The sequence below is a fragment of the Epinephelus fuscoguttatus genome, linkage group LG12 (genome assembly GCF_011397635.1).
Source record: "Epinephelus fuscoguttatus linkage group LG12, E.fuscoguttatus.final_Chr_v1".
Classification (NCBI taxonomy): Eukaryota; Metazoa; Chordata; class Actinopteri; order Perciformes; family Serranidae; genus Epinephelus; species Epinephelus fuscoguttatus.
In genome coordinates this window covers 31,444,941-31,470,473 of record NC_064763.1, presented here as the reverse complement: position 1 = coordinate 31,470,473, position 25,533 = coordinate 31,444,941, and the positions used below count along the sequence as shown (strand labels likewise).

At 41.1% G+C, this 25,533-nt stretch overlaps 1 protein-coding gene across 1 annotated transcript; it reads right to left on the bottom strand.

Annotated features, from left to right (window-relative positions):
* Nucleotides 1-955: 955 nt before the first annotated feature.
* On the bottom strand, nucleotides 956-25,131 carry unc119b (unc-119 homolog b (C. elegans)). The gene is made up of 5 exons (XM_049592950.1): nucleotides 24,429-25,131; nucleotides 5,496-5,609; nucleotides 5,121-5,220; nucleotides 4,802-4,974; nucleotides 956-2,911 (listed from the first exon to the last, which is right to left on the bottom strand). The coding sequence occupies exons 1-5, from the start codon at nucleotides 24,679-24,681 to the stop codon at nucleotides 2,799-2,801; spliced, it is 753 nt and encodes a 250-aa protein (XP_049448907.1). The 5' UTR covers nucleotides 24,682-25,131; the 3' UTR covers nucleotides 956-2,798.
* Between the last annotated feature and the right edge of the window lie 402 nt (nucleotides 25,132-25,533).

Here is a 25,533-nt window from a genome sequence, read left to right as displayed (position 1 = left end):
TTTAATAATATTTCATTTTGTTTTAGGGGGTGGGGAGGGCTGACATCATAAAATATGACAGCAGGAATTTGAAGTTTCATTCAAAAACCTCAATAGCAGCTTCAAACGTTAAAAAAAACCCCCGACATTAAGAAAGCACTAATCAGTTGCAGGAAGGTGTTACTAGTATTGGGTACAGTGATTACAGATCAAAGGGATGGTGAAGGTTTAACTTTGAGATAAGAGGCTGTATACAACAGTGAACGACTGTAGTGGAGGTCACTGTCTAGTCTGGTTATTACAGGTGAGTGTAATAAACTTGACGTGTGTAAGAGATGTTCCAGCAACATTTGTGTACCACACCTTTTTTTATGGTTAGAAATGAAGCATTATCATGTGAACAATGTGTAACTCTTTCACTGACACTGTAGTCTGTATAATATAGAGGGACGACATGACAGCTCTCCAACAGAGAAGCCGTGACATCTCGATTGCCCCGCGGTGGCTGGCTGCAGTGTAAGTCATAAACCCCGCCTCCTCTGTTATTAGACGGGACACGAGCCAAACTAAAAGATCTAAGTACAAGTCAAATAAATTTTTCCCAATGATGGTTAGCATCATTATAGGTTATTGTTATCACGCTGATGTATGTTCAGGTGTTCTTGGCTTTAATTAGTTATGCGATGCTGTAAAAAGGGGTTTGACGTCATGATTGACAGCCGTGTGTGCTTGTAATCAATGGCGCTGCTTGCAATTGGTCGGATGAATGCATGGGTGGGACCTCGATATACCACTGCGTAGACTCTGGCTCATAATGACATCAACGGCGCAAGATGGCAGCAACCATATCTGTGATATTTTGGCTTCAACTTTGGAAGGAAGTGGAGACGTATTGTCTATCTTTATGTACAGTCTATGGCTGACACCCACGATATTAACAGTCAACACACTGTGATATTTCAAAATGTCGCGTAAATCTTTATTGATTTAACTTTTGTTCAGTCACACCGACATTTCAAAAACTTTACATCAGTTCAAAATAATTTGTTCACGAGTCACAATCAGTTATAAATAAATCTGTTCTACATATCTGCAGTTCTTTTTTTTATTTAAAACTAAACATTCAAGTCAATCGGTTTTTATCTCTGATTAACAATCAGAGTCCAATTGGAGCTCTGTCCTAAGCACATTTGCTACTTTATTCCCTGTCACTAACAAGGCCCAAAAAAACAGTCCACCAGATTTTAATCACATTGAGCCAATGACAATCTGAATAATTTTTCACCCTTTTTTTGCATTGATGTGATCACACAACAGGTGCATTTGAGTAATTTCTTTTAAACTGACTGCACATTTTCACAGATGACCAGAGTTTACTGCAATTTAAGCAGAATCACTAAACTGACTTTTAAGTGCATCAAATCAAACAGTATGTGCAGATTTGCAGAAAAAAATGAGAACTACTGTATTTGAGTCAGCGAGAAGTGTGCATATTACGATTTAGAGGCATACCGAGTCAGTTCAGTTACTGATTCTCTGTATGATGAATGCCCTCAAATAAAAAGAGATCAACACACACAGGTCCTAACTCACTGGAATGTGTCTGAAAACAATGAGACAGAAATGTACGAGGCGGAAATGAGATGACAGAGAAACAGCAAAAGGACATAAGAGTCATGACGAGCACTGACACAGAAACAGATAGCACACAGAACAAAAAAATATACAAGATTTAAGGGTGATTTCTGCTACATTACCCCAAATCTTTCTGCTTTTTGCAGCACAATTCTGACTGTAAAAATATCCGCATTTACAAATGCAAGTTTTCCCTTTCTCTCTTAGGAGGAGTTTCCAAACAGCATAACTCAGACACACAACTTAACAACCTTTGTATCACCTAAACAAAACAATATGAGGCTGCAAGTCCAACTAGTACCCAAATGACAAAGTACGGTTATGGTCATATCAGATCAGCTCATCTTTACAATTTGACTGATGATGGGCTCTGTAGAGATGTTGTGCTTTGAGCAAATACGATAAAGACATACACCCTAGGGTTAACACAGGTCACACGACTCCAGAAATAAATAAGGAATAACAGGAGAAGGAAACAGAAAACAGGTCTGATGAACTAACCACAGCTCAATGTGTAGAAAATGTGCTAATGTGTTTTGGAAATCTATTTGACCTTTGCAAACCAGATGATCACATTATTGACATTTAAATTAATTTATTTTTACCAGACCAGTCATCATGCCTCAAACTGACATACTTATGGACACACAGTCACACAAAGTACACACACACACACACACTGAATCTGAGAAATCATTTCCCCAAAAACTGTTATTCAAGTCCTAAAAACACACGTTTTTAGATGCAATATTTGTTCCTAACCCTAACATGTACAGGAATGAAAAAAATAATTTCTATCAAGATACAGAGTTTCCTCTTTTTTCACTTCATGACGTGGCTAGAGAGCGAAAAACCATCCCATATTTCCTAAAAAGTTGTTTACCTGCTGGTTTATCATGTTACAAAAACGCTTTGTTACAGCGACGCCACACCGAGCTGTGAGCTGTGTGTGTGTTTGTGTGCGTTTGCCAAACTTACACGTGCTCACACACACAGACACACACACAGATTGAAACTGACACATCTGTATGGGCGTTCTCTGGATGGCATAGAGATAGAGAAGGAGAGAAATGAAAAGAGAGAGGGACGACGGGATTGACACGATGTTGACTCCACCAGCGCACTCTGATCGTCCCTCTGGTCAGTCCGTACATCCACCTATCTCTCGTGTCAGCGCGTCCTCTCTACGTCCCGCCGTTGTATGAGTAGTCCGCCTTGTTGTGCATCACCAGCTTATTGTCCACAAAGTAGAAGCTGTCGGACTGCGTCTCATACGGGTGCAGGACCATCTCTCTGACTGGGAGCAGACACAAAAACATCACTGCTGTTAGAGGACTGGTTCCCAACCTAGGAGGTGTGAATCTTTTGATCCCAAGGGATCTCAAGATTTATCTTGAGATCCCTTGGGAGGGATCTCAAGATAAATCTGAGGGGGTGAGAACATGATTAAATGCATTTACAAACTTGCAAATATTTCGAATCAGAACTATTCATACAGGCAGCAATGCATATTTGCAACAGCTTCCAACACTTTGCGACAAATACCTGGATCCTATTGACCCAGAGCACCGTCTGGCAGTCTGTCTGAGGTAAGTTGTTGCACAGTCTGAGCTATTGTAGGCTATTTTATTAAGTTTCCTTTCAGTGAAATGCTCTAAGTGAATTTGAGTTCCCTCTGGTAAATGGTAATGCAGTGAATATGTCTTGGGCTTTTATTGTGAAAGGTAAGAAGTGAAAGAATGGCTCTGGTAGGCTACATGCAGCCTTTGTTAGGGTTGAAAGGAGTAATAAAGTTTGCCATCTTGGTTTGGACTGTGGAGCCTCCATATTGTATAGGTGTGACGTGATTGGTTGATGCCTTTACTTGTATTGTAAAAGCTAAAAAAATTGACCTAGCTCTGGAAAAAAAACCTACTGATTATCCTTAGACAATAAATCCTACTGACTCTGGTGATCTAGCACCAGCATGAGGTTAACATCTGTGGTACTGAGTAAAATTTCTCAACAATTTTAGGATGCACTGCAATGAAATCTGGCACGGATACTCATCTAATCACTCTCTTTATCTTGCAGTGTTTCATATTGCGTCAGGTCAAAGTTTCACTTCGTCCAGCACTCTGAGTTAAGATAAAATACCTGCAAAACAAATAACTTTTCTTTTCGCTTCAGCTTTACTTTGTTTTTAGGAAATGTTTGCAGGCTAACACGCTTAAGTGTGTCACAACCCCTCCTTTGTGACTCCTGCCTGTGACACCTGCCGCTGCATGTGAGGCGAATTTTATTTCAGCCTTTTGTTTGAGTTAGGTGTGCTTAGTGCACTTAAGTTTTGTCTGATTGCTCGTTCCCTTCCCTCTCTCTCTGCCATTAAGCCATCTCCTCTGTTTTACGAGTGTTCTGCACAAGCAGCTAGTCACTGCTCGACTGTTGAGCTACAAGCCCTGTTTCCACCTAACACTTTCGGTATAGTACCTTTGGAGCCAAAAGTAACCTTTTCAGACATGGTACCCAGACCCTAGTGTACACACACACACTTGACGTACAACTTTTCACAGTGGAAAAGGAAAAAATGCGTACCAAACTGAAGTGTACCGTACTGCTCGATGGAAACACAATGTGTGCAACCCTCCCAGCTCCTTCAACACAGTAGTTCAACTTGCCTGTCTCTGTCAGTTCGTTTGCCTACCTGCTTGCTGAAAGGCCTTACACTTGCTCTCCCTATGTCCCAGACTACCTGCCTGCTTACATGCCTCGCCAGTTTGCCAAGCCCGCCAGCCAGCTCGCAATCCTGGATACCATCTGCCAAGCCATTCCCCTCAGAGATCTTACCTCTGCCAAGATCCCTGCCAACCTCCATCTCACCTTTCCAGGATATCCTCCATATAAAAGACTTGTTTTTCACCTACTTGCCTGTCCAGCCTCTGCATTTGGGCTCTGATTCAGATTCATGGCAATCTGCTTATCATCAGCATGTTAGCATGCCTGAGTTCAGCGTCACAGAGCTGCTAGCACGGCTATAGCCTCTGAGTACTGCTCCTTGTGAAATATTGGACACTTACACCACTTTAGGACTCTAAAAACCCTTCAAACAAAACAATCTGAGGAAATAAATAATGCAATCAACAGAAAACACCTATCTTGATATTCAAGAATCCTACCAAATCAGTTACAAAGCAAAAAATAGACTTACTGATTTCTTCAGAGAGAGGTGGGAATTCATAGATGTGTTCACAGGTGTTCTTGCTGCTGGGCATGCAGAAGCCGAACTCAAAGTCAAAACTCTTGAGCAACTTCTCTCTGAAATAATGTCTCTCGATCATCCTGAAGTTTTCAATCGGCATTTCTCCAACTGTGAACTCAACGCTGGAGGGTCAAAGACATACAGACAGACATACAGACGGACAGACAGACAGAGAAAAGGTGAGTGAGGCAGAGAAATCACAGACAGAGAGAAGAAACAGAGAGACACACATCCTTGTAAATAAAGTTTCACACACGTTCTCACTTACGTGGCTCCAACTTGCCGCAGTCGGAGAAAAGCGGGGGTGAACTGGTAACGGACAAATCGGCCTGCGTTAGGGTCAATGTCCCTCTTCTCCCCTGATTTGTCTAAGGTGAGGATCAGTTTGTGTGGAACATAAACAGAATAAAATGAAATAAATTATTTTGAGAGATTTCTTGGCTTGTCTGTGGTTGACTGAAAACAAACATGGTACAACAAACACAATATTAAACAACCCAGAAGACTAAAATAAGTGCCGGGTTACTGAAAAAATCTGCATTTGTTTGGCCTACATGTATGAGGCTGCTTTATAATGTTTGTTTACTCCATGTATTCTCAAGGTAAATAAAAGTGAAGTGAAAGAAACTGCTCATTGACTCGCCTGTGGATGGAGGTTTGGTGATTTCAAACAGCACTGTGGATGTCTCCATGTCTCTGATCTTGAACCTGGTGAAGTCAATGTTGTAAATGTTCTCGTCCGGGCTGCACAGATAATCTGACAGAGACAGAGAGAGAGACAGAGGAGAGAGAATTACAGTTTAGACACAAATACAACGGACGCACTTTTTTGTAATAACATCAAAGCACATTCATTTCCTGGACAATGTTTTTTTTTTTTTTTGAAGATATTTTTTGGGCATTTTTAAGCCTTTAATTGATAGGACAGACAAGTGTGAAAGGGGGAGAGAGAGAGGGAGTGACATGCAGCAAAGGGCCACGGGCTGGATTCAAACCTGAATCCAGCCGCTGCAGCAACAGCCTTGTACACGGGGCGCCTGCTCTACCACCAAGCCACCGACACCCCATGGACAATGTTTAAGTGAGAAGCAGTAAGGCTGACCTCAATAGCTGAGAGACAGTCGGCATTGAAAGCAGAGATATTTCTTTACTTATTCTTTGACCAGATGTTTCCTGATCTCAGTTAGCAAACTTGAGGTTATATTTTATCTTTGGCAAAGTTGGTTATTCTACCACTGATGCACTGAGCAGTTTGCGTGTTTTGTTGAATGCAAAAATATTTAAAACATGTTTATATTTCTAAGGTATCACCAATCAGAGAACTTCACTGTCTTGTTATGACAGTATAGAATAACTCATTTGTACGGAAGTGTTTGAATTTAAACCCTTTAAATACTTAATATTGAGTTTTAAACACCACTGAAATCATAGCTTTGAAATAGTTTACTCTGAAAACCATGTATCTAAATTTATTTGTACTGAATTTGCCTTTTAAAGTTATAATATAAAAAAAAAATATTTAAGATATACTTTGGGGCATTTTAGCCTTTAATTGATAGGACAGTCAAGTGTGAAAGAGGGAGGGAGAGGGAGTGACATGCAGCAAAGGGCCACAGGCTGGAGTCGAACTCGTGCTGCTGCGGCAACAGCCTTATACATGGGGCGCCTGCTCTATCCACTAAGCCACCAACGCCCCCAATACATGGTTTTTTCAGTGCTCATTAATTCAGATCAAAAAATTCAAGGTGCAGAATATCAAAAAGAAGAATTCAGGTTGCTCAAATTTGACTGGTCAAATTCAGATCCAAAAATTTTAACCCCAAAAAAATTCCAAGAGCAAAATCTGGCCTACACAGGTTAGGGCAGACATTTGAGCCTTCATACAATTAAAAAAAATAAAAAAACAAAATTTCCTGAAATTGCAAATCAAGAAATGTCATATTGCAATTTCAAACAGGTGAATTCAGAGCAAAGAAAAAAATAAGCTGAATAAGTTAAATGGTTTTCAAAGCAAAACATTTCAATGCCAAGAATTCAGTGGTCTTAAAATTTCAGTGGCTGGCAAAATTGAAATACTTAAGTCTTGCATTTGCTCCCATGTATTTGCCAGCTTTTCAATATGTTTACTGTCTTTATTAATAAATATATTGAGCAGAGCTATTAGATCACTGAAATTACGACTGAAATAAAATATTGGTTAAAATGTTGGTTTGACATAAAGAAAAGCAAAACTTATCCGCTGCAAACAAACAAAGAGAATTAATTCTCCAAACAAACACTAGTTGCACTGCAGTGAGAAAGTTGTAATCTCAAGAGCTGCTTTGCATTCAATCCTCTGCATGAACAAACTGAAATAAGAAAATAAATCGTCTTAAGGTGGCTGAAACATACACTCAAACATTCACATAATTACAACTAAAACAGCCCTGCAGCAATGAACAACATATTCAAATAATCTTATTACTTCAGTTGTTTCTTCGTTTTTAAATCACTTCACCTTTTGACAGCTGACTCGTGTATTAAAAAGCTCTCTGTGACCATTTGATGTGAATTTTTGACATGAATCTTAATGTAAGACTGTGTTCAAGGAGCCATTTCCTCACAAATACTGTTGGACAACACAGGCACGCACACATGCACACACACACAAGCACCCAGTAAAAATGAGAAGCGAGTTATTTTTATTCCTCTAATCCTTCCTGCCCTCACCAGGCAGTGTCAATGCCTATTAGGGTTCCCCAGCAGAACACACACTTCCTGCTTCCTGCCTGATCCGATGATACCGCAGGCCAGCAGGTGTAACTGCAACATTTCTCCATCATCATCTCCACTGAGGCCTGCTCCCTTTCTCGCCTCACACCAACAGCCACAAAGCTCACATGGAGAAATTATAGATACATTTGGGATGACGGTCAGTAAATGTGTGTGATTAGATGATGACACACAGTGCGTCCACTGAATCTGCTGACAGTAAGATGACCACATTTGTCTGCTAAAAAACTAGTGGAGACGTCTATCAGGATAATTTAATCGCTGATGACGACAGCTCCGACTGGCCAATCAACCCACCAGCTGTCTGTATGACACATTGACAGCTTCCCACCAAAAAACATGACAACATGACATTTCCAGATGCTGCCATCAGCTCCCAACTGTAAATCTAATGCAGTTCTTGATAGATTGATTGAGTCAGTATCTAACTTTTAAATACATTTATAAAAACAATGAAGTTTCACTTGAGGCAGTGACTAAAATGGTCATCAACAACCTTTTTTTTCACTAAAATAAGACGTTGACGAGCTAAAAACAGGTGTTTGATGATTAAAAACTGTGATGAAATGTATGTTTTGTTCTCGTTGAGGTGCCTAAATGTAAGTGGTGGGCTATCGGACAGTCAAACTGTGTATTTTGCCCACTTGTACGTGAGGGATGTGTGCAGATTCCCAGAATCCCAAACCAGCAGTGAGTTAATGAAAGCAACATAATGGCTTCAATGCAAAAAAGGGGTTGGCCGGAACAAAAACAATTGATTTATGGACATACTTACGTAGACATAGAGACGCCCTGTGGCTACAACCAACCTGAAGAGACACTTGAAGGAGCTCCACCCTGCTATTAATGCCACGGTGAGTTAGCTGTAATGTTAAATGATGAGTCTGAATGTTATGTTGCTTCCACCCATCCATTTTCATCTGCTTTTCCGCGGCCAGGTCACGGGGGCAGCAGGCCAAGCAAAGCACCGTCCCTCTCACCAGCAATGCTTTCCAGCTCCTCCTGAGGGAACCTGAGACGTTCCCAGGCCAGGTGAGATATGTAATCCCTCCAGCGTGTTCTGGGTCTGCCCAAGGGCCTCCCACCAGTGGGACGTGCCCAGAATACCTCTAATGGGAGGCACCCAGGAGCCATCCTGCTCAGATGCCTGAACCACCTCAACTGACCCCTTTCGCCGCAAAGGAGCAGCGGCTCTACTCTGAGCTCCCTCTGGACGTTTGAGCTCCTCACCCTATCTCTAAGGCTGAGCCCAGTCACCCCACAGAGGAAGCTCATTTCGGCCGCTTGACTTGAAAATAACTGCTGATTCATTACACCTGGCAACCAACAGTTACGCTCAGCTGTGGCTATTCATAGCACCGGCATCATTAAGTCATCACATGATGAACTTGTAAACCATCGCTGACATCAGTGAGATCTCAGTCATCATCACTAGACATCAGACAAACAATTACATTACAAACTACTTAGCAACTAACAATACCATAAAAAGATCATAGCATGGGGACATAAAATGATGGCTCCAATGTGAATAAAAAAACTGATAAAATCACACAATTACATATTTATAAATATATCCTAATCAGACAGACTTTCTCTTTGTGGTTATTTTGTGTCTCTTTGAGGTATATTTGTATCTTCTTTGGTCATTTTGAGTCTCTTTGCAGTTTTTAGCATCTCTTTGTGGTCATTTTTTGTCACTTTATGTACTTGTTAATTTGAGTGACATTTTGCAGGTGACCAGGGAGGCTCCTGACAATTAAGGCCACTGGGCCTGTGCCTGGACGACCCATCCAGTAATCTATCCATGAGAGTGAAGCATACAGCTTGTTAATTAAACACTGGTATCAGATTGGTACTTGGCTATTTATATCGACTGATGCCCAAAGTCTAGGTATTGGTATCAAGACTGAAAAAGTCAGACGGTGCATCCCTAACCTGAAGTCACAGCACATTGTCGACTGCGTTTACTGTACGAGGTGAGTGTTCCTGACAGGGCTGATCTGATTCTTCGTGACGCTCTGATGCCTTTGCTCCTCTGTCAGTCTGAATGCTGAGGTCGGCTCTTCTGAACACATCAGCTCTGCGTACAGCACTGAACACACTGCTGCACAACACCTGAAGATTCTCACAGCCTCCACACACACACATGAAACCAACACCCTCAGCAACCACATCTTTTTAATTAATAACATACATCATCTACGGCTGCGTGGAGTGGGAGCACTGATAACAGTTCTGCATTAGTGTGTGTGTACGTGTGCACGTGTATAAAAGACTGTGGCACAGCTGGTGGTGTCCTTGTCCCTTCTCTAACTGAGTGCTAATAGTTGCCTTTGAGCCTCCTAATGAAGTCCCATGAGGACACTGAGTTTGAATGAGAGTTCGTCGTCCATTTGTGTGTGTGCTCTCACTGCGTCTCAAAAAACCTGAGATGTTTGTAATAAGCTACAAGCAGTCTATTACCTCAGGTCACACACACAAACCCACACACACACAAACACACGCACAGAAGGAGTGTAACTTGCTGCTAGAGGCTAATGAAGCCACAAACATACTCCAGTTTATCACTGTCAGCTCTCCTTCTGGGCTGTGATAGTAAACACCTCCAGACAGGCTTCGTGTGTGTCTCTGTCTGTCTGTCTGTGTGTGTGTGTGTGTCTCTGTCTGTGTGTGTGTTTAGAGGACCGATACAAACAAAAGACAACCCTTGAGAATTCAAAGTGTGCAGTGAGGTGTCTGGCCATCAAAGTCAAAGCTGAATGATGCAGCACACTGTAAACAGTCAAAGCTGAGCTGTGAGTGTTACAGTGACTCTGCAGCGGTCAGACGCTGCTGGAAACAGGAAGCTCGTCTGCAAACCACTTCTCCAAACTTTAACATCAGCAGGTTTCAACTATAAATCCTGCAACGACTTCAGACTTCATGTCCTCATCACTGGACAAATGTATTCACCAGCAGACACCTTTCACTTATAGTAACATCTCATACAGTATGTGCATGTCATCTCTGACGGGTAGTAAAATCTATTCTGTAAGTAAAGAGTAAAATTTCTTCAGTGTTTCACAGATGTGCCCTTGGAAAGAACCAAAAATCCTGCACACAGTTGGGTAAAATTAATAATTTTAAAATCTTTTACAGACAAGTTTATGATCAGACACACCTGTCTTCTTCCAGGTCTGCAAAAACTTTGTAGTGGCTTTATTGTGGAGCAGTTACAGGAAAAGCAAAAGCATTATCACCCATGTTGCAGATCACCATGTTTCTCTGTAATGTGTCTACAAAACAAGACATGGCCTTTTTTTGTTGTAGTTTTGCAGCATGGAATCAGATCATGACTGCTCGTGGCATGAAGGGGGAAAAAACTGATTGCTGATTTGTTTCTTTATTTAAACAACACAGGTTAGTTTGGTTACATTGTACACTGATACATCAGTTGCTCTTCTATATTATTTCTAACGAAGAAGCTGCTCAAGAGTTTGCTGCGACAGTTGGGTTGATATCAAGTTTTATCAGTCCATTCCGCGACTTTGGTAATCCTAGGACAGCCCTAACCAATCCCATTGCTCTTGTCTAAACCTTACCAATCCAACCAACAAAGGCAACAAGTACTAGCCAATCATAAGGAGTGCAGGGTGGGACATTCCTTCCATATCCCCTGATCTGCAAATTTGCATCTGGTCTAGTGTACAAGCTTAAACTAGTTTGATTTTATGCAAGCTTGCTGAGTGTCATTATGACAAATTCCGCCAAATTAAAAACTAGCCTATATCCGCAACCTGTGCCTATGGTGTCAGGGCACTAAATCCAACTTGTATTGCATTGGTATAAGCAATATGACAACGTGATTAACATAATATCATGTTTATAAACAGACTAAGGAGCCACTTGTCTCTGACAGGTTGTGCGCAATATGCTGCTGAGCCGAGCGTGGCAACATGAAGGAGACAAAATTTCAGTTGAGGTGGGAGGAGCTGAGAGGCACAAGTTGTGTTTGTTTACTGGAGCGTTCATGCGTTTTTGGTGTGATGAGAGGAGACACGGTAGAGATAGTCTCTCAAGAAAAAACTAAAACCAATACGACCAATATGACAACATTTTGGATTTGAAGCTGATGACAGAGGCAGTTTCTATGTATTTCTATTTATTTGTTCCTATTTATTCCTGTCCCGTCTTGTAAGTAAGTAGTAAAGTAATGTTACTAATGTATGAAGATAGCAAGTGGGCTACTCACGCATCTTTCAACTGGTTACAACTCAAGTCTGATTTCGAGTGCTCAGCTGACATTTACGTGGTTTGTTTACATGAAGTAACAGAAGTGCATATATAATAGATTCAATGTGGACAGAGAGCTCCGATGCACGATAAGCAGACGTCGGGAGCAGCTGCTGAGTCAAGTGTGACACATGGTAAAATTCAGTATATTGATCTGGCGTTTGGCTTAATATGAAATTGGTTTGAACATTTTCACAGCCCTATTTACTGCTGTAACAACTCTGTTACCACCAGTAACCTGATCAACCTGCCCTGAGATCTTAAGGATTACAATTTTAGAAAGTATATTAATGACAAAGCAATGATGCCTCAACGCTTTGTAATAAATACTTTGTGGTAACGCCCTAAAAGCTGCTGCAAGGTGGACTATTGACAGCACCAGAGTGAACTTATAGAGCAGCACAGACAGAAAAGAGACGCACTGTGTACCATACATCAAAACAGTGACGTTTTTTTATCCTTTCTGTCTGCTCACCACAGACATGACAGAAATCACCAATTTACTGGCTAAACCGACCACACCAGGTCCACAGTTCAACACATACTGCACCACATGACCTAGATTCAGCCAAAATAAACAGCTCTGAGCTCGTTTTAGCAGTTCACCCAGATAATGCTGGGACGCGACACATCTTAGGAACCTTCTAGTATGAGGTTTTAAGATCACTGGCTCATGAAACCATATTAAAGGCTTATAAACGCAACACGCATGCCGGCGACAATTACAGCTGATATTGATAATGGGATCTAGTTCAGTCTGTCCCACTTGAGCTGCAGGTGGGTGGGTCCATCCTCACTGCAAGTCTCCACAGTTACAAGTTGCCACCTCCCTGCAAGTAGGATACACATTTACTTCAACCTGACTGTGTGAAAATGTGATGCATTGATTTTAAAGCAAGTCATGGAAGTTTTATTTATATTGTGGGTTTTTAAAATGAAAGTAAAGACAACTTTCAGTCAATTTAAATCCTCCTGCAACCCTACGTCTTCATGTGAGGACATTGCATGTTGGGATTGCACCTTATACTTCATTATACACTAATCCATGTAAAAACAAGATGGCCTAACCTCTATGCCTGAGTGCAGCCTAACCGAGCTGCTAACATGTCTGTAGACTCTCAGTCTAGTTGTGAATGAAACGTGTCCACATATAAAGCAGAACTGGTAGCCTTATATAACAAGTTAATTTGCATCAGCATATGCTAAAGCTAAAATCTCATGAACAGGTGGGAATTTGTGACAAGTTTGAGCACTTAAGAGAGTTTGACGAATGCTACAAGCAAGTAAGATTTAATGTAAGAATGTGACAACGCTCTGGCATGAGGCCCGTTGTGCGATTGTGTTTCAGTTCTCACTCTCAGGTTTGTTTCAGCTGTAGGTTCATTTTGCCAGCGTTGCATGGCGTGGCATGAACAACTCCATTTATCCCACATGAGCTATAAGCTTCCCCTTCAGCTCAGTGAATTCTTCTCTAGCATATACAACCCAGCCTAATGTATACGGCTGGTCCTCTGCCACTTGGAGCCCTCTGTCCTGTTGGCATGGAAACCACACATTTTGTCTCCTGCCCCCTTGCTCACCACACAGTGGCAGTCGGTGCTGTAAGTACCAGGTCAGGTACAAGAGCTTCACATGTGGACAAACACACACACACACACACACACACACATAGTTCTGATTGCAACGTGACAACTAGGATACTCCTGTAAATACACTGTATGAAACACAGGGTCAAGACAAGAAAGCAGAAGACCAGTGTATGTGCACTGTTATAAAATATATTCACCCTTACGTATAATATAAACAAGCTGTTGTAAAAATTCTCAGGGAAAAACAACAAAAAATATGCATCCATCTAGTCAGTATTTCAAATGTTTCAAAATGATAAAGTATTGTAAGCATAACTGTGTATAAACTAAACATAGGAGGCTGTTTGAGACATCCACACGCATATTTTACTGTGCAATTTTTAGATTCATCAAAAACAGACAAATAGAGTTACCAATATATCACTGTGCTGATATTTTTTTGGCTGATCTCGACTTACACTGAACAGGTTTTAGCAGGACATTATGTTTTGTTGGCTGCATTTTTGTGTATATTTGATTCCATCTAACTATGTTTTACAATTTTTTAATATTCAAGTGAAACATATTTCTGTTGTAGTTGATTTTATTTAAGTTTTTACTGATAAAAAAAGGATTTCGTAAGTGTTTACACTGACACAACTTCTACAAAAACAAAACAAAACAGAACAAAACAAGAAAATTGAGCATTGGCTGAGCTCTGCCCAATACGAAAAACGCAGCCTCCACCTGCTGATACCTGAAGGGCATTACAGTATAACAGAATGATAAAAATATGACATGAATACGGCGCAACTTTGGTCTGTGTCGGTACCAGTTCAGCAGATAGCGGAGGGCAATTAGGCCCAACACAGCTCACATGGACTAATCCAGTTTAGTTCACTGCATGAAGGCAAATCCAGCAAGTCACTGGAGGGAGGAGGCAGCGTTAAAGCAGCGAGAGGAAAGGAGACTGGGATGAAACTGGGGTTGCTACATTGCTTGAAATTCTTAAATGAAACTCCCTGAGCATGCAATATGCCAAATTAGAGGAAGCAGTTCACCCAGAGGAAGCTGTTCTAAAATACCATGTCATCATTTTATTTTTTTAAAATATGCATTGTCAGTCACTATGAATTTGAACAAAAAGAGAGCTGTAATGCAGAAATCATCTAGCTGTTTAAATGGCAAATGTTAACATGCTATCACGCTGAATTAAGATGGTGAACATCTGATGCTAAACGTTAGCATGTTAGCATGATGTTGATTGGATTGAGTTCAGCCTCACAGAGCTGCCAGCATGACTGTAGACTCTCAGGGTCTTTGGACACCAAATCCATATTTTTTGTCTGAAATTGTTGCATGTTTAAAAATAAATAAGACCTCATGTTGTGTCAATTGTGTCTACACACAAACTCAGTAACTTTCATCACCATTAGTTTTCAACAGGTTTGATTTTCTGCATTGTTTGATCAAAAAGCAGTGACAAACTCAGATAGCTTACTTTCAACAGGACAGATAATAATATTTAGGTGGAAGATGATGACAAGAAAGAGGATTTAATAGAGGCTGAGGACCGCAAACAGACAGGAGACATAGAGGGAGGACAGCTCGGGCCCTTCAAGTAGCTGCAGTGCCAAATGGAAAACATGGCCAGAAGTGGTGACAGCCAGGGAGGTACCTCCAGTGGAGAGAAGGAAGGGAGCAAATGTGTCTTTTCATTTTGCCTATATCGCAAATTTTCGTAATAGAACAATAAGTCATCGACCTAGTGGTTTCTGCGGGCAACGATTTTTATCAAATAGGGGATTCAAAAAACAAATACAAAAAAATACAGGCTGGGTGTGCAAATGCCTTCAGTCTTGCTTTTACAAAAATCATGCATTTTTTAGCAAGGCTGTGCTCAAAGATCATTAGTCTCAAGTCAACACCCGATGCCTTGGCAAAAACAACTGAGAGGGGATTTTTATTCATGTTTAAAATGCACACTCATGACTTGAAAGTACAGCTGGGAGACGAATTATGCAAACATCATGATATTTTTGGGCTATATTGTGATACATATCTCAGTATTTTGAAATCTCCTCTATAGCATGACATAAATGCTCAATTGAACACTTTGGTGCATACAATCACACCAGCATGATGATTCTAGTAGTCGCTCCACACATCTGTACTGAACCCTTCTTGTTTATATTCATCAGTGGTTTTGGAAACATATTGGTTTTGGTTTCTCTGGCTGCACTTTATTTGGTGTGGGTGGAGATATGGACATGCAGAGTTTCAGGCATTCTTCATTTTGTAGTGGGTGGCATTACAAATGGTGAACACAGTCCCCCAGTGCCCCTACTGCAATCCTCCCTCCTTCAAAACAGTTTTAAACATTTAAATTCAGTATTTCATCAATAGTCAATGTTAGTCCATTGCTTTCCATCTTACATTAATCCAGAGTTGTAACTAAACCTGGACTGAGAGACCAGATAACACTTTTATTAAAATTATGTGCGCCTATGGAGTGCCAACACCCCCATATATTGTATGCACAGGTTTCATTGCATATGAACGCATGTTTATGCACGATGACATTAGCTTTTTCAGGCTGCAGTTTTCTAAACACCCTTGCCTGCTGACATTTATCAGATCTAATAAACGGTTATTTTACTTCCACTTTTGTCACAGACCACAGACCTGGAGGAGACTGACAAGCCAGCAAGATAATCCGACCACAAGACAAACTGCCGAGCAAGCACATCAACTTAATGTTGCTGACTACACTTTGATAAGTTTAAAAGATGCATGGTCTTAGGGTGCAAATAAGTGTAATAAATTACTGGATTTTGTGTACATTTAGATATTCAGTTTATAGGAAAGTGTTTTCAGTAACAGAACTTGTTTTTTTTTTTGTTTATTTGCTCAAATTCAGCTGAAAATAAAACACTTGACATTTAACAATTTCCTCTCCTAAGCACAATAAACTGTGATAAAGTTTGATCGCGTGCAGGTGTACAGGAGAGGACACATCTCGTCCCTGTCTTACTGACCTGAATTTCTTGCTGGTGACCTCAGCGTCATGGCAACAGTGCTGTGGTGAAAATGGTGATGGTTTTAAAATAAGGGATAGTGGAAAGAAGACCGGTGGGAGGATGAGAGAGGGAAGAGAGGCTGAGATTTGCAGACGCTCTCATTAGGGCAAACACAGTCTCTGAAAATCTCTGAGTTGTAGACAATATGTGTTGGGCCTTCCCTAATTATACGACCCATCAGTGTCATCTTATAATGATTCTGACAAGCAAATGAAGTTGACCTGGTTTCATCACCTGCTACCTCATTTAACTTCACAGTACAGAGCATTTAACTGCATCAGATGTGCACCAGCACGCTGCTAAAAGAGTACAAGCTGACAGGACTGCTGGCCTAAGTGGGTTATTTGAGCTCTGGGCCTCGTAGGTTGTGAAACTGAATTTATTTCCACAGATCATCACTCGGTTATTTTTCTTTCACACCAAAGGCCTCGCAGGTCCACAGGCCAGTTCACGCACAGTCGAGTTTGTATAAGTGCTTCTGTCGCTCAGCTGACACAAAGTCTCGCCACTGTGAATCCTTTTAAAGATACTCAGGAAATGTAATTTAAGGCTGTGAAAGTACATCAGTGATGTTTATAAGTATGACTGACAGCGAGAGTGTTCTTTTGTTGCTTGGTGATTGTTCTTAGACTTCTCAGAGACTGAATGTAGCTCAACACCGACTACATTTCTAAAAAACAATGCGATGGTCAAACCCCTGTTAAAACCTAGGGTGCGTTCGTAAATTAAATGTGATGCTCTATACTAAAATAACAGGCTGTTGTTTGAGAAACGGAGCACTCTATGTCTATTTCTGAGACATTCACCCTGCTTCGTCTCCTCAGACACAGTGTCCAAAGTACGCTCTGATACTCCGAGAGTGTGGTGTTCTGAGCAACCGGACAGTGCACTACAGCGCTCGGAATTTACAAACGGTCCAGTTTGTGCCAGGGTGCGCTCTGGCACTCGGGATGAGCACTTCCAAGTGCACCTACATACTGTGGCTACAGAATATATTTACTTCTGATTGGCTTGCAGGTGTTAAAATATTGGGACTAGATAAGACTGCTGCAAATCTGATGCTTCTACTCTGTAGGCTCCTGGTAATCATAGCAACAAAGACGATGCTTTACACTCTATAAGTTAAACTTGTTGAAACTAACTGGAAATTAAATAAAAGTACTCAGATAACCAGAACATGTTTAAACACTTGATTGATTTTCCTGTACATTGGCCGAGGTACAAGTATGGCGATGCACTACAAAGTGTCCAAGATATAGAAGATAATACATCAGTCAATCAGTATTTTCCTATATCAAGGCAATTCATCAATTAAATCTGAGGAGGGCTGCTGAAAAATCTGTCAATTGCTGTTTCAATGCAATCTTAAGTCTTGTCTGAGCAACAGTTTAAAACCCCCAAATACTAAATTTACTATAATGAAAGACACTAACAAGCAGGATAATCCCCACAAAGCTGGAACCAGAGAATATTTGAGATTTTTGCTTTAAAAATCAATTCTAATGAGCGATTAATCGGCTAATCGTTGCAGCATCTGATGTTATGCTTTTCTCTAACACCAGCACTTCAATCAGAGTAAATATCAGCCTCAAAGACTCAGTTGCATTAATCAACAGCAGCCTGATTACTGAAGTTGTTTATCAAGTAAAACTGCCAAGCATTTGCTGGTTCCATTTTTTTAAATGTGAGATTTTCTCTGTCTGTTTTATATTGTGTAATTCAATATATATATTCAAGACATAATTAGCATTTTGAAAACACTACAGTGAGTTTTGGGAAACAGTGATGGGCATTTTTCACAGTTTCTGACATTTTATAAACAAAATTAGGACTGCAACTAGTGCTGACTTCCAGACAACTCGGAACTCAGTACATGGAAAGCCACTTCAAGTTGGAGTTCATACTTGTAAATTCAGGACAAATTTATACCTGGACTTCATGAAGAAGCAGTTGTTTGACATCACACAACAATAGCAGCACCCATGGACGTGCAAAATGTAAATGGTAAACCACCAGCTAAAAGGCAACATAAGTTTATAACCTACTATCATATAGTAAAACTTGTTCTGCTTGTATATTGATGCCAGAATATGCTGTATGTATTAGGTAGCTGGTCACGATCGTTCACATATGCAAGAAGGCCGCATGACTGAGAGTTCAGTTTTGGATACACTTGCCAAAGAAACACGAGCTTGTTACAGTCAGTTTACGACTGGCATCATGCATCTGGAACACTTAGAGGTGAAGCTGGAAATCCTGACCTTGACTGGAACACAGCATAACAATAATTTTGCAGACAATCTTCAAAGTTTTGCCTTTTATTGATAGGACAGATGAAAGAGAAATGTCAGGGATTGACATGCAGTGTGGGGTCGCAGGCTGGAATTTAACTGAGGCTCTGGCGGAGGACTCAGCCCACATGGGGCACACGCTTAACCAGGTGAGCCAAAGGTCTTCCCTTGCAGATAATCTTTTAAAATACATGTATCGTCTAGTCTATGAGACACTGCATAGCTAAAGGTTATGTCTTAAATGGTTTTGTTTTGACCAAAAATCTATAATCCAAGGTCATTTAAATTCAATGATATATGATTTTAAAATAGCATCAAACTCTCTCATTTAAGAAGCTGGAATGATGAAACTTTTGGCTTTTTTTCACAGTTTTTGCTTGCTAAATAATAAATCAGTTATCAAAATAATTAGTCAACTGATCGATGAATCAATTTATCATTTCAGCTCTAAACAAAACAATTTGATTTTATCTGGAAAAATAATCACACTGAAAATAACTCAGTAACTAACTAAAAGAAACTGACTCGACAGATTAAGATTCAGTTAAGAACATAAGTTTGGATCAGATCAGTCAACTGAGCAGAGAGCCTGTTCTGTCTATGCAAATCTTAATCAATCTCAGCTGCCTGCTTTGATTACCAGACGGATGGAGCAGAAAATGATTAGTGGCAACTATATTTAAAAGTCACTTTTCTGAGGATTTGTCTGACAGAAAGTGAAGCTCCAGGCAGCAGAGTTTTTGACTCAGGACTGTTGTCAAGTCTGGCTGCGCTGTGCTGAGTTTTGCCATTTGTATCTCGAGAGTCAATTTCAGCCACTTGAGAATGTGCAGCAGCAGGAAAGAAACAGACGCGTCACAAAACAACAGAAGGGCTTCGGTGGCTTCTTCAGGTTGTTTCCTGCTTTGATTGAACGCTACAAACAATGTCAAGCAAGTGCAAGTGTGTACATATGTCTGTTTCCGTCTACGTAATCCAACAAGTGACAGCACGCTGTTCAACAGGGCGCAGAGGAGAAGAAAGAAAGGGAGGAAAGTAGAGGAGGAAGTGTGTGGGAGAGCAGAGACGCACGCTCCGCTGGCTGTAACCACAGGGAGATGCTTCACGTTGCCGTAGTGATTCAAGCGTGTATCCACGTTGCTGTGGTGATTCACATATGCCTCCTCTTGCCTCCAGTGATGATGCTGCGATATAGGCAAGTGAGAGTTTCCAAGACCATAACAGGGTCCAGCGTGGGAGACAGAAAAAATACGATGTTGCCGTCACTCGGTTGCTGTGCAGCTGGACAACAATCCCCTGCACAGACTCACTCATGAGGACTGCAAGCAACAGATGTAGAGATAAAAACACAAAGATAGACACGTGTGTTAAATGTCACAAAATACAGCTGCAGCTAAAGGTAGGGCTGCACAGTTAATCGAAATATTATTGAAATCATAGTATGGCCAAAATTGCAGGAGCTGCCATTTGCGGATAGAGGTAAAATTTACGTTTCTGTATCTGCCACCACAGTTAGAAGCCCCTCTGTGTCGTAAAAACACAGGGTTTTTGATGTGAAACTGCTTTATTCAGTGTTTCTACCAGTTTAATTCACCAGATCAGTTTGTTTTGGAGAGGAGGAGTCCTCAGCGGATAATTTGGCTCCCAGTAAAAACCTCAAGAACAATGAACACTGAATGAATCTTAATCGGGAGTGCACGCTTGGCAAATAGAAGAAGTGTCAGCTGGTTGCAGCCTGCAATCCTCAACATTAGATGCCATTAAATCTCACACACCGCTCCTTTAAAGAAACTACCAACTTTACAGGGACCATCAGCAAAAGAAGGAAAACACAAGCTGAGCCAAAGGATGTCCCCGGAGCTCTTCCTCTAGTAATCTGTGATTATGCTGGACTGGACGAGGGAAGTCTCTTAACTCATCAGCATATAAACTTCCTGTATTACCTACATGAAAAAGTAATAAAAACAAGGCAACAAGAAATAATACGATGAAAAATATGAGTTTAGTGAAGGTATGTTTGCTGCAGGAACAGTTTCAAGAGAGTTAAAAGATCATCAGTACATGTGGAAGTAAATAAGAATGTGTGCTGCTGAGTTTAAACACCCACACTGTTATAAAAAGCAGGAAATCCGACAGTGTTTGCATGTTATCACACTCAGTATGTATCGTAACGGCTAATGTAACCATGTTGTGTAAGTAAGGTATTACACTGGCCTTTAAATAGTCCAATGCCCTGCTGGCCACCTGTTAGCTAACTACTGGTTTAAGACCTGAGGTGGTGATGGGTGTAGGTGTTGCTGTGCACAGAGGAGATACTTGGCTGCTATCGCTCCCTGTGTTTCTCTATAAGAGGCTTGTTTGAGATTTAGAGGTGTGACATGATTAAAAACTGCACTAATAAGTAATCAGCAGCTTTTTTTATTGTAACACGATGAATATGTAATAAAAATGAGCTATTTTAAGCTTTTTCAACACTAAGTGTGGCAATAAAAATGTCTCAAATGGCAGAAAAGGCCCTTAACCATGAAAATACATGTTAAATTGGTTTGTTCATCAGTGAATAAGCAGCTCCACTTGTGTTCAAGGCTTGTACACATGGAGCCTAAACACTACATTAGTTTGTGATTACGATTTTACAGAACAAAATACATGATCGGCTATTGCAATATGGCACAATGTTACAGATTAAACTACCTAACAACACTATATACTATTAGCTCCAGCTCGACGAATTGCAACAATAAAATATTACTTAAACGTTAATTTGTCAGTAACAATAATGAATAATATATAACAATCACAATGGCTGTTTATTTGCATAACAAATACTTTACACTTTACACTTTACATATGTTTGCTGATAATACTTCTGTACTTTTACCTTTCATTTTAATTGAATTAAATTAATTTTGAATGCAATATTTGTACTTGTAATGGAGTATTTTGACATTGCAGCATTACCACTTGTACTTAAATTACAGGGGAGAACGGGTTGATTGTAACATTGATTAGACCTGGCTCCCTAGGGAGGCACTGTTAATAAATGTTGGTGCTGAAAGTTGGGGTAAGAGGTCACATATAGAGTTTTTGCAGGTCCCTGAACGCAGCATAGGCAGAACTCTTCTGTTTTTTCCTCAGCAGTAGTTTGAAGAGTTTTGAGTTGCAGGATAATTAATCACTCAGTCCGATCTAGTCTGAGCGGGCGGAAGTTCGCTGCAGAGATCAGCCTCTCATTGGGTGGAACGAGCCACCTGCTGAAGTCCCGCCCTACCACCTCCGGTTGTGTAGCAGTTTTCAACTGTTTTCAACACGTCCTTTACTAACTTCTGCGGTGTTTGATCTTGCGGGGATGTAGCCATTTTTCTGCCATAGTTCGTGTCCTGGAGGTGATATTTTTGTGGGCGTGTTACACCAAAACCTGTCTCCCCGCGGCAATATTTTTGCAAGCACACCGTTGCTGTGGCACCGCCCAGAACGACTGTGATTGGTTGAAAGAAGTACAAGCAGCCAGGGCGTTTTTTTCTCCAATCTTAAAGTGAGAGTCGGCCGTTGCCTTTCTTTTCTTGAGAAAGGTCTAGTGAGCGAGACTAGTCCGATCAGAGCTGATCACTCTGATAGACAAGAGGAGCAGCTGTTTGTGAGTGGCAGCAAATTTTTAGACCCAGCATAATGAATGATAAGGTTTCACTCTTACTGCACCTGTCGTTCTGCTGCTCCGTGTGCGCTCAGAGTACTCTCTGCGTTACAAGATGGTGACTGAACAGTATCGATAGCACACATACTGAACAGTCCAGCTCCGAAAATAGAAAATTAAACTGTGGTGGCAGATGTTTTAATCATGGCAGGCCACCAAGAATAATGATGTGTGGGAAACCCTGTTGCCATTAAACGTATGAAAGGAGAGCTACAGTTTAGATTGTTTTTGTCTTAGCTATGCTACAACATGTGATTGTTAGTTTATAGTCACATTCTCTTTAGGATTGGTTGTCACATGTGTTGTTCTTTGTTTTGCTATTTAAGGATGAAAAATGCACTTACAAGGATGATTTTCCCTGCTTATGTTCTCTTGACGCAGCTGGTTAGGTCGATGCATCTCAATAGAAAGTTTACATTAAATTTAACTCTTTAAATTCATTTATAAGATTGCTTCCATGTTTTTTATTTCGACATAGGGACCCCCAGCCTTACTTTGTGTTACAACCAGTCCCACATGGGATGGTAGTTAAAAGTGCACAAAATGTATTGACAGTCCGTATCTTTTAAACAGGAGAGTAAGGTCACTCCATTTCTACCTGACACTTTATGCTTCCACTTTTAGGCTTCCATGGACCGAAATCATCATGATGTCACACTAACAACAACAATCACTTCTGGATAGATAAGTGGCAGGTGAATTACAGTTGTGAAGATACATAAAATCCACAAACCAGTTGATTACTGTTGTCATTTTAAGCTCTAACTGTGATGTTTAAAGATATACAGTTAAATAAGTTGGTCCAACGTATCTGATATTTCTGCTGTGCTCATTTTATGTACTTTGTTGCTTTGCTAGCATCTTTGATAAACAAAGTCTACCAGCATGGAAGCTGCGAAGTGCTGCTGTCGGCGGGGCTGCAACATATTGATTCTTTTTTTGGTGAGCCTTTTGTGGCTAAAAGCTAACTCACCGGGGCAGCTCTTGCTCGGCGATATTCCATTTCATGTACGTGACATGATGCTTTTCTACCCAAATAAGCAATGTGATTCGGTCTATCAAGGATACAGTTTTTGAGGGATTCAAATGAAAGAAAAAAGGGGGACACGCAACCCTTTATGGTTATTTTTACTTAAGTTAAAAGCTCTGATACAACAACACTCTTACTCTCCTGATGGTGTGTACAACATTCCTGATAAGATTATTGTAAATCCAAAGCTATCGAGAAGAGGTATTCATCTGTCATCTAGATATCTGTTAAAAACATACACAAACAAAAATGTGATATTACAAACACAAACGTACATGACACCTGGGTGTTTGAATTCTCTGCTCAGCTGAAAACTTCAGCACTGAACTAAATGTGAACTCATGCAAAGGAAATATACAAGCTGCTTTGGAGGATGACCCATCCCGGCATCACACTCTGCACCTTTCTAGTCTAACAAAATCATCCTGAAGTGTCGGCATGGTGTCACTTAAAAGGATAAAATACAAGCCATGCATGTTCAGCAGTTAACTGTCATCTGCATTGGCACTGGGACTCCTTCACAGCTCTGTCTTCCCAGCCTGGTTGCACTTATTCAAACTGCACACATGATGTTTTAAAGCTCCTCTTCAAGCATCACTCACCTCCATGATTGAGCACTAAACTTAACCTCTACATAGCACTGCCAGGCTGACAGGTCGCCAGAGGAGGTTTAATGCACATCTGCAGACAGGTTAATATTTACCAGAGAGGGGGGCTCCCGTGATGCATTACCATGTGTTTCAATAGGGCCTATGTGGATTACATAAATAAGGGGACACAGTAATGACGTGATACATGACTCATACAGGAGCTGTAACACTTCAACACCTTTGTCCTTCTTTGTGTCACAGCAGCAGTGAACTTACTCTCTGTGATCTTCTGCAAACCCAGAACATCCTCCGGAGTGATTACCGCGCTGCCGAGCAGGTCCTCCTCCGTGGTCACCGGGACCCCCACGTCGGTCGAGTTGCAGCCTTTCTTCACTTTCATCGTTTGCTTCGGGCTGCCGTTACTGCTGCTGTCCGTGCCTCCGGTGTCTCTGCCCGGATTATTACCGGCAGGCTTCTTAGCGGTTGACGGGTCCTGGCTGTTGCCTCTGCTGGTACAAGAATAGCTCATTCTCCGCTCCTCCTCCCCCTCTCCTAACCCAGGGCTTCCAAGATACAAAACAGTTGCCTCACTCTCCCCCTCCCTCCCTCACCGAAAGATGCACAGTTGCTGTCTGTTATCCGGTGCTTAATTCAAATCCGCTTCGTCTTTATGAGCCTGCAGTCTGTCTCCGCAGACGGGTTGCATGTAAGCGACCGCGGCTCCCGTTGGCTGAGCGCAATATGCGGACAGCGGGCTGATTCCTGCTGCTTTTCTGCGCAGCTGCTCTCTGAGACGCTTTTTCTGTTGTGTCAAGTGAAGCTAGAAGTCTGTGGTAAATAATCTGCTGGGTTTGAAACTGAAAAAGAGGCGGCAGATGGCCGTTGCTGTCAAGGAGGGGAGGGGGGCGTCTGAGCGGCTGACTCAAAGCGGCTGGTGCGTCTGCGCGCAATCTGCGCGATAACCGACAATTGCGCGCAATAATCCAGATGAAAAAAACGCTGATAAATTCACAACACCCGGGATATTTGCAGCATGCTTGTTCTATTCCCTTTGAGGGACGATATCTAAGTTAAACATATCCATTAGTCCTACATTTAAACCAACAAAGACTTTGTCAGTCACTGTGATCTTGAAACAGGCATCTCAATTAGAGGACAGAAAACTGCAGCACACTGACTGATCTGCAGTCTGTCTTCAAATGGACAATCAATCAGTCAAAAGGGACGAAGTAGCCTAGGCAAACATATAGTCAATTTACAGGAGTAAAACTGTCATTGGATAATTACTTGAATGGAATTTCAAATCTATTGGATAAAGGATTCATGGGTGGGCGGTAGTGTCAAAGTGCCACACTTCCTGCACTATAATCACATTATGAAC

Coding starts and splice junctions, on each gene's coding strand:
- unc119b (XM_049592950.1), bottom strand. CDS start 24,681: ATGAGCTATTCTTGTACCAGCAGAGGCAACAGCCAGGACCCGTCAACC. Junction 5,221..5,495: donor CACCAAACCTCCATCCACAG/GCGAGTCAATGA, acceptor TCCTCACCTTAG/ACAAATCAGGGGAGAAGAGG. Junction 4,975..5,120: donor CTGCGGCAAGTTGGAGCCAC/GTAAGTGAGAAC, acceptor TTGACCCTCCAG/CGTTGAGTTCACAGTTGGAG.